General features: G+C 40.5%; 1 protein-coding gene across 11 annotated transcripts in view; it reads right to left on the minus strand.

Annotated features, from left to right (window-relative positions):
- The window catches only part of FUBP1 (far upstream element binding protein 1), a 31668-nt gene extending 21672 nt beyond the window's left edge, over positions 1–9996 (minus strand). For 7 of the 11 annotated variants that reach the window (XR_012581293.1, XR_012581296.1, XR_012581295.1 and 4 more), the window contains exons 1-17: positions 9774–9994; positions 8663–8753; positions 7638–7700; positions 6768–6806; positions 6395–6434; positions 5565–5614; positions 5402–5473; positions 5049–5106; positions 4426–4588; positions 4248–4346; positions 4063–4164; positions 3287–3389; positions 3103–3203; positions 2419–2560; positions 1541–1701; positions 619–773; positions 459–538 (exon numbers count right to left, since the gene is read on the minus strand). Coding sequence is in view for 8 of the 11 variants with exons in the window: in XM_074545984.1 (XP_074402085.1) it covers positions 459–538; positions 619–773; positions 1541–1701; positions 2419–2560; positions 3103–3203; positions 3287–3389; positions 4063–4164; positions 4248–4346; positions 4426–4588; positions 5049–5106; positions 5402–5473; positions 5565–5614; positions 6395–6434; positions 6768–6806; positions 7638–7700; positions 8663–8753; positions 9774–9887 (1633 nt within the window). In the remaining 3 variants the exon portion in view is untranslated. Of the gene's footprint in view, positions 1–458; positions 539–618; positions 774–1540; positions 1702–2418; positions 2561–3102; positions 3204–3286; positions 3390–4062; positions 4165–4247; positions 4347–4425; positions 4589–5048; positions 5107–5401; positions 5474–5564; positions 5615–6394; positions 6435–6767; positions 6807–7637; positions 7701–8662; positions 8754–9773 lie in introns of all 11 variants that reach the window. The other 4 variants (XM_074545985.1, XM_074545986.1, XM_074545989.1 and 1 more) reach the window with 4 other exon arrangements.
- Between the last annotated feature and the right edge of the window lies 1 nt (position 9997).

A 9997-nucleotide genomic window follows, 5' to 3' on the forward strand; every position in this document is an offset into this window, starting at 1 on the left:
ACTCTTAAAATTGTGATAGAACAAAACCTAGAAATATCATAGCATTAACTGCAAAAATACAAATCAGTAAAGACTGTTTAAAATAAAATACAAAAGTCATTTACTATTAAAGACAGCCTTATTACAGAACTGTATGCAAAAACATTGGCTTTAAGAAAACTAAATTGCACAAAATCAGTGAACCAAGACTTGCAGAAAGTGTCATAAATAGTGATGCAGTATCAGTAACATTTGTAAAAAAACATACTGTAACAATTAAATTTCAACATTTCACAAGGAACATATGGAAAGTGCAAAACATAAGTAAAGTGACAATCAGTGAAAAAAAGCCAGAAGAAACAGGAGCTTTTCAGCTTTAGGAGTGTCACACAAGTAACTGTAAAATGCATATACTTGTAAGGATAGAATGGATGTACCTGAAATATTCCAACACTGCAGCACAGCTGTGCATTTCTTACCTGGGTCTGGTGGGTTTGGTGGCTGCCAGTGTGGATAAGCATTTCCCCATCCCTGTGGAGCATATGGAGCTGGAGGACCACTAGAAAAGATCACACATGCAGTGAGAGGCAGTGCCAGGGCCACCCCACACCGAGCAAAGTCAGCTGAGGCAATACTCACTGAGGGGCAGGACCAGGAGGGCCTGGGTTGTAAGGAGCTGGGTTGTAGGGGCCCATGGGAGCACCAGGACCCGGCGGCCCAGGAGGTCCATGTGGGCCAGGAACAACACCATGGGGACCATGGGGAACCGGGGGACCCAACGGATTCACTGGACCCTGCAACAAGGGTGGGACACAGATGAAAATACACCTTGAGAGTCTCCATTTTCCAGCATTTTAAAAGCATTTGTCTAAACACTCAAAGAACATCTAAAAGGTTTGATTGGTTTTAAAGACACTTCCCTGCAGAAAACAGGCTATCTAAAGTTTGATTAGGCTTAGACGTAGTTCGAGGCAGCTGTGGCAGTAACAGCAACTAAAAACCTGCAATTATTTCAGCTCCTTCTTGAGAAAGTGAAGGATTTTACAGAAAACCCACAGATTTTTCCACAAATTGCACTGAACTCCCCACACTCTAACAAGACTATCAGCTCTAAAGTAAATCAATACATCTAAACCTGACTAAACCTGCTCATACGATCAGGCACAAAAAGCCTCTAGTAAATTTGAGGACATGCACACACAGGCAAACAAAAACGCTGTGAAACTGAAAGTGTAACTTTGATTAGAATTTTACCCAAACACAACTGGACTGAAAAACAAAACACACAATTTAGTATCACTGACATCTTAGAACTTAAGAATTTTTTCATATACACAGAATTGGCATTTGCAAGAGCATACTGTAAGATGTTGAAGAGATGAACTGTTTCTTTTCAATATTTCGTTATTACTTTAAACCCAGATGACCATTATTATCAATTTATTATTTGATTAATTTAATCTGGGAAGTGAAAGGAAAGAGCAATCTCCACAAAGGAGATTTGCTTTCTGCTCTGTTTAGCTCTAATAGTAAACAAAAAAGCAGTCAGTTATCCACTCACTCCAATCTTTTCCTCTATAAGTTGTCGTGCATAATCTATTTGCTGGGGTGTCCCACGGATAGTAAACATCTTCATGTTTGGATCTGCATTAGGTGGAGGATTTCTCTGAAGTTCTATTCTAGCACCAGACTGTTGGCTTATACTTTTAATAGTTTCACCACCTGCAATGCAATACAGAGTTTTTATGATGGGCATAAAAGCAAAAAATATTGATTCACATCAGAGAAAGTCAACTGCATGGAAGCCACAAAGACATGAAAAGGCACCTATTCTTATGAGCTGTTCAAGAACATTCCAAAAATTCAAATAAAATCTCTTCAGTGTAGCTTTAATGGCAATAAACAAGTAAAAAAAAAATTAAAGGGTTATAAAAAAGTTACTCAGAAATGTCAGCAAAGAATTCCTACAATCTTGTATGTATTTTTAAATTTATGTAAACATCTAATTTTGGACATCAATATCAACTGACACACACGGTTATCAGTAAATATAAATTTATAACCCAACCTCCCTATAAAAAGAGCAAGGAAGCCCAAATGACAAAAAGCCCCACAAAGGCTGACAAGGTAACTGGCTCCTTCTCTTCCAGGATCCAGAAAAGTTATGTGTACCGTTAGTATATACAAAGTCTTCAAACCAGGGGAAACTGGGCAATCAAAATTTTTAAAAAATACCATAGAATCACAAAATATTCTGAGTTGGAAGGGCACCACTAGGATCATGGAGTCCAACTCTAAAGTGAAAGGCCCATATGGGGACTGAATGTATAAACTCAGCATTATTAACATCATATATCTCTGCAGCATGGCATTTGTCCAAACAGAGAAGCTGAGTGGTTTTTGAAGTAACACACAATGTACATACATAAGATACATTACCTTTTCCAATGATTAATCCAGTTTTGCCAGTAGGGACAATAAAATTGAACTCCTGTAATCCACCAGGAGGCCCCATGTTCCAGTTGCCTTGGCCTCTACCCCTTCCTCGACCACCAGGTCCTGGCCCACCAGGGTTACCAGCCTAAAAAAAAGCAGCAACAAATGAGCATGTTCTATAAAATTACTGCAAACAAATGCAAACAGTTACATTACATCATTGTTAAGAAATAACAGATTCACTACTCAAGTTTGGTAGTTGAAGCAGTACCTTTTATGGAAGGCCTAAATTAAATTCTAAAAAATGTTCTGTACAATTCTGCATATGAAGGGTGAAGGAGGAAAGGATAAAGAAGCAAGCAGAAATTTCACACATGCAGCAGTGGGGCTCATCTAACAACAAGCTTTTAAACACCGATTACAACCAAAAGTAAGATCATATCAGCAATTAACTCAAAACAAGGACCAACTCTAAAACCAGACACATCAAGAAATGCCATGACTTTGAATCAGTATGGTCACCTGCAAAACTGTAACTGTAAACATTCATATTCCAGACCAAACTTTGAAGCAGATTCAAATGGCACAACTAAATTATTTTTTTCTAGTTACACACTATTTTTGAAAACTTTAAGTCTTTCCAAAAGGTGGGCAGGAGATTTTAAACACTGAACAACGTTACCCAACCTGAACACTGCGAAGGAGATCTGTAATGATTTCTGCAGCATGCTGACATCTGTCAGGAGGCCCTGTGATCTGGGCTATTCTATCTGGAGTTGTTCCATCATCTGGAATAAAAATGAATATTCCAGTATATGCAATTCAGTAAATTCACAGTAAAGTCACAAAAACTTATGAACATGTTACAAACCTGGCTTGAACTGAATCCTAACCCCAGCATCGTTCTGGATCTTCTTAATCATCTCTCCATTTCTTCCAATTACAATACCTACAGCAAATCGTGGTATTGGAACCTAAAAAAAAAAAAAAACCCAAACAAGAAGTTGATGACATAGATATTACTAAAATATCCACATAATGAAAGGGTTAGAGTTGTTAAGTAGGGCAAGACCAATGCCACTTCAGGCTTTTTTAAGGATGGATTTTTTATTATCAAGTCACAAGCCTAGCACATACTGGACTAAACCATTAAAAAGAAAGTGATCCTATGCTTTAGAAGTTCTCATAGTGGTGGCAATTCCAGATTTTATGCCTCTCAGAATAAAAAAGAAAGAAAGAATTTATAGAGTATCTAAAAGGCAGATTCCAGCAGATGAAGCTTTAAGCCTCTCCCTGTTACAAGTTACTAGCTTGTGACTTGCATTAACAGCCAGCCTTAAATAAGATCTGTAAAGGCCAAAGTAAATTTTCAATAATGTTGTAACATGATATACTTGACCATAAAATTTACTTGCTTTTTTGATAAAAAAAAAAATCCAGGTACTTGAAATTATTCATAGCTGCTGGCAATGTAAAGTGAAAGCTGCACATAATTTAAAGTTGTAAATCCAGCCATGATCAAGTAATACTTACATGCCACAATCAACTTTTGAAATCTGGTTAAAAGCTTTCAGTGGTATTACCCAATTTAACATTTCAAAGTGAACATCTCAAAATACAGTGAACAAGTTTTTCAACCATGCTTACGTCTATCCCTTCATTTCCTCCTATTCTTGACCCATATTCGTTGCGCACCTCTCTAAAGCCACCTTGGTCACGAATTAACTCCAGCACCATTTCCTTGGCTTGCTAAAAGAACAACAGAAGTTTGTTCAGGTACTGCAACATCCAAACAGATTCTCAAATGCATTTCATTGTGAGGCACTTCTTACCTGAACTTTGTAAGGGTCTCCAGTTATCCTAAGGGGCTTGTCTGCACCAGTGTTCTGTGGGCCATCCTGAATCATGACCATTTTGACACCTGCCCGCTCCTATTTGACAAAAGGGAGGTCAGTACTCACTCCAATCCACATTCAGAACCATCATATTTAAAAGATGATACATATATACCTGTAATTGTTTAATTGTCTCTCCACCTTTCCCAATAACTAATCCTGCTTTACTTGCTGGAATCATAATTTCTTGGACTGCATTTCCAGGTCCATCACCATGATGAAATCCAGGTGCAGGTCTTCCCTTTTCAACTATCTGATCAAGCAATCTTTTTGCTGACCTGTGAAAGAAAAGACACATTCATAAATGTGTATCCCTGCAAGTATCTCTTTCCCACACCTATTCTGCTTGGCAATTTTTAAAATTTGAAGTTTCTGCAAAAGAATTATGGTTATTATCACTAAGAAATATGAAGCAATCTCAATCAATCTGCAAAAGTAACTTAAACTAACTGCAAAATAATAAAACCACCCCAGTAATGGAATTTAAAAGATGGTCCTTTACCAATTGTATTTAATGAAGTTACCTCCTCAAGGTGCCTGAATACAGTTACACTCATCAAAGCTTAATTCAGAACAAAAGCTGCTGCTTGATTCAGCATGCAAAGTAAGGACATTTGTACTTGTAACCACTACCACAATAGTGGACAAAAGCAAGTATACATTCACCACGTGTGTCAGGTCAGCTGCCATGAGAGTAAAATCATGATTACAGTCCTGATATCAGTTAAAAACACTTACTGAACAGACTCTGGTGTCCCAGTTAGCATACATGATCTTTCAGGCAGGCCTCCACTATCTGCAACCATAAAATAAAACCAACTCATCAGCAGTGTTAAATCAGAAAGAGATTATAAAATTAACCATAATACACAAACTACTGGATTTTCATATTCAATGAAGTAGAATAATCATTGTATCCCATTTTGCATTTCTTTAGCCCATCATAGTCATGATTAGCACAAAAAAATTAACTTGTATCTTAAATGAAGGTTCAGGCAATGAGAAGCAATGAGCAATCTTCTGGACTTCCTACCAAGCACCTCCCCATTCCCCCAGACAGACAATTAAACCCCCCCATAACAAATAGTTACCAGGTGCAATCTGTATTTTGCAGCCAGACTCCTGCTGTATGCGCGAGATCTGCTCTCCACCTCTGCCAATGACTTGGGGGAAGAAAGGACAGAAAGGTGATTTGTACCAACAGCACCTGCCAACATCCCCACCATGCCACAGGAGCACAGCCGGGCTACTTACTGAATCCAACCATCCCGTCTGGAACTTTGTACTCCTCTGTCATCACAGACCTACAGCCAACGGCAAACAAAGTCATGACCACGCAGAGAACAAACCAGCATCACACTTACATCTCTCCTCCCATTAAACTAAAGCAAGCTACTGCCCCACCATCAGCCTGCCTTATTTGTCTTCCAGTAACTTTAAAAGTCATTATGCAAGCACAGTTCTACATAAGCTGACAACACACAGAAACAACACAAAAGGTTTGAGTGTTGTACAAATCAGTCAGAAGTTTCCTTCACTCTATTTATTAACAGACATGCAGTACAGAAAAGGTTACTTTTCAGTAGCATTTGAAGTTTCATCTGTATACCATCAAAGGATGTTGCAAATTTTGGTATCTCAGAAGTGTCCAAAGGACAAGAATAACAGCTGGATGTAGTTGTTTAGGTAAGAAATGAGTGGAGAAAACAATGAAGTTGTAGTCTGAATTATTTTATTTGGTTTTAGATCATTCAGCTTTGCTTTCTGTTTACAAGATGACATCACTTTTCTCTTCAGATCTGCTTCCAACTTCTAGCTATGCTACCTATGCTGAAGTAGAAAAAGCAGCCAATATATTTTTCTTTTATTAAGCCCAATCCACAGCCTAGGCCGTGGAGAAAGAAAGGGAGAGCAATGTAGGTACATTTTAACTGTCTGACTTGGGACTTGCTAAAGCTGAACTCCAAACGATCACAAAGACAGAATAAATGCTTCCTGTGTTGATACAATTTTCTCAGAAAAATTGCTTGAAACTGCTTTGTTTCAATAAAAATCCTCTGTAAGATGCAGTGTAAAACTCTTACCTTTGCTGCTGATGCATCGGTGGGAGCTGATTTCCAAAAGCTATAAACAAACATTGTTAAAATTAAATTCAACAAGTGCTACAGCTTACAACTAAGCTTTTCCTTTGATAACAATTGTATCAAACTTTTGCCCAAGTTTACTTTTAGGAAGTGCTATCAAAAGGTTTAAAAACTATAAAGACTCTCTTGTTGCTACCCCCACTATCAGTTTTACCAAGCAGACTCGTGCTGCTTCAACAATGCAAGACAAACCCCCAGCCACATTTTGGATCTCCCTTATTCAAGTGTCACCTACCAGAACACTTTCAAACTGCTGTTCTGACAATGTTACACTTGTTAAGGTTTTTTTGGCAACAAAATAAAAATTACTTACAGTCATTCTGGGGAGCAACTTTCTTAGCATCTGGTTGATCTGCAAAATTAAGATTTTTTAAATTTTTTTTGCCAAGAAATTCAGGAAGTCTTTAAGCCTTTTAGTGTGAATAGTAAATTTCCAGTGCATTTTAACCCCCTTTTTTTTCCTCTCTTTCTTTTTCCTCCTCCAATTTCAGGGAGTTGATCATCTGAATAAAAGAAAGAATCTGACGAGCACTCAGCACTTGGTTAGTATAGCTGAAAAGATGTTAGGTTTCTCCACGTATCTCTCAGTTTAACAAAAGGCAGCTTTCAGAACGCACTGTGTGTAGATAGCTCACAGATACCCAGTCACTGAAACTCAACTAAGACAAGGAACAAAGTCCAGCTTTGTTGGCTGCTCAAGCTAATGATGCTTCTATAGTAAAAAAAGAAAAAAAAATCAAATCCATACAAAAATCAACAATAACTTAAAAAATAATTCTGACAATGACCACAAATCTAGACCAAACATCTGAAAATACAACAGTATCACATGGCAATGCAATCTCAATCTGAACATTGATATGAAATCCCTATCCAAATATCAAGCATTTCATAGTATAAAACTTCAAAAAAAAAAAAGCAGATTCACAGTAACTGCATCACTACTGTCCAAATCCTTTCTGTACAGTAGAGAAATAAAAGGCATCATGAACCTGTATCTGAAAAGATAACACTTCAGATGCTTCCTTCCCACCCCAAAATAAAGGCTACATGAACCACCATTATTTATGTGCAGCAAAAACTCAGCCACATATTCCAAGAAATATTTGTGTCAATCCAGAAAGATCCACTAGTTTATGTCATGTTTACATACTAAACACAGGTAATAAATAAAAATTCCTGCCTTTAAAAGGAGAGGGCATTCCCTCCCAGTGTGTTGTACTGCTCGGACTTGTCCAAGAGCCATCTACACATAAAATAAAAAGAATACATTACATATATCATCTGAAGCATCATTAGCTCATTTTTGTATATTAAAAACCTCACCTTTAATAGAAAAAAAACCTTTACTGTAGGACATAAGAAATCCTGATATAAAGCCTTAGTTACATTCTGTAGACTGAGTTTCAATCCTCTTAAAAGAAAAAAAAAAGGCATTTCTCTTTTGTGAGACCTATGAGAACATTTCAGCAAGTTTAAAGATTTCTTCCTGTAATTTAGATAGGATTTGGTGTGTATATTAACCATATCAAACCCTGCTAAGTTCAAAGTGAATGCTCTGTAAGAGACAGAAGAGGACACACACACATTTCAGGAGAAAACTTTACTGCAGTGCAAGGCAAATCGAAAAAGCTGCAACAAGTCAAAGGATTTAAGTATGATCTTATCAGGGTTCACACGTGCTGTAGGCTGAACTATTACACTATACAAAAGCGTCTTCAAGGCAGAAAATTTACTTTCCTGTGTTTTTTTAAAGTCCTATGCTTTTACAATGAAATGCATTAATACTTTTATTTGAAACAGTGCAGTAATACAGTTAATGAAACAATCCAGCACTTCCTGCCCTAATTGCAATTTATGAGTTGTAACCAATCCCACAAAACCACAAAAGACTTCAATGACACCTGCATAGGCATTCTGCAACCTGAATATTTCTGTCCCTTTCCCCAGCATGCATTTTTCTATTGGCAGCACTTAAACCACATTTAAAATACTGTAAAATAATCTTACATTCACTTCAGGTTAGAGCACAACGATTTAAAACTTCCCCACTAAACTGAAAATGAAAAAATATGTCATGATTTATGAGGGGAACAAAATGTTTTAATGCTCTGCTATGAAAAAAAAAAAAAACCGAATCCACAAACAACCTTTCTATCACAGTGGCCATGCTCCACGAAAAGAAATGCAGCAGGAACGAGTGCGTACCTCCATCCTCGAGAGGTCTTTTCTGCCCTCCATAACCGTAGTCGTTTGAATTCATTGCTGTGCCAGCATCTCCTCCAATTTTCGCTGCAATCTAAACAATAGGCAGATGTGAGCCAAGAAAAAATGGAATTAATTCGGCCCATGTTCATTCCACGTCTTCTAAAAGATTTTAGGGATTTAAAAAACGCGCAATAAAAAGACCCCAAATCATTAAACAAAAGGCCAAAACCAGTTTTGTTCATAGAGGTTTTCTTTTGCGATTTAAGGACTTGTGCTCATACTTCTGCAGCAAAGCCGCCTCAATTTTCCCCAGCTACAAAAAAAAATCCCAACCGAAAACTTGGCCTTGAAACACCAAAACCTTTTTCCTACACGGGAATTTACTTTTTCTACGCCTTCTTCGCCAAACACCGCGGTATCTCACGGCAAGGCCTCACCGGCCAAACAATTTCAAAACCCGACCACACCGCGTCCTCTAATACTGCCAAAACCGCGACCGCTTAACAGGCAAGGCGAACATTTCTCCCGAGAAGCGACGAAAACATGGCCCGTGGTGCAGAAGCCGCAATTAAAGCTGCGGGATAAAAAGCTTCCGCAAGGGCCACCCTGGCCCCGCAGGCCGCCCAACCGGTCCGAGCAGGCTGCGGGCGCCGCGGGCAACACAGCCCGGCCCGCGCCGCGGAGCCGCCGCCCTCCGCCCGTCCGTCCGTCCCTCCGCCGCGCCGGGCCCGGCCCGATAACGCGCCGCTACTCGCCCGCCGAGATTTGCCCTCCCCGCCGCCGGGGACGGAGCCCGCGGGGCCGCTCCTCTCACCGAATCCCCTCGGGCCGCTCCCGGCGCCGTTCGCGGGCAATGGCGGAGCGGGGCCACAAATACCTCGGGGCCCAGGGCGGGCGGGTGGCGCAAAGGGGGCGTGGGGACGGGACAAAGCTCCCCCCAATTCACACACACTCTCACACTCACACATACTCACACTCTCATACTCACACACACTGGCGGAGGGGCCCCGCTCCCCGCAGCCCAGCGCGCAGCGCCCTCACTGTTCCCGCGGCTCCGAGACCGCGGCCTCCAGGCCCCGAGACCCCATTGATTCGATGGAGCCACACACACCTGCCTAGCCCTCTGCAGCGCGTCTTTAAAGGCATCGTTCACTCCTCCAGCCCCGCCACCACCTCCCCCGGGCGCGCCCGCGGCAGGAGGGGGCACCGTGGAATAGTCCGCCATGGCCTCCCCGGCGCCGCTCCGGCCGCTGCCGCTGTCTGCCAAGAAAGAGAGAAAATGGCGGCGGGCGCGCGCCTTTCACATTCCTGCGCGGCATCGTGCTCGGGGGGAGC

Source organism: Zonotrichia albicollis, chromosome 8 (genome assembly GCF_047830755.1).
Source record: "Zonotrichia albicollis isolate bZonAlb1 chromosome 8, bZonAlb1.hap1, whole genome shotgun sequence".
In the NCBI taxonomy this organism is placed as follows: domain Eukaryota; kingdom Metazoa; phylum Chordata; class Aves; order Passeriformes; family Passerellidae; genus Zonotrichia; species Zonotrichia albicollis.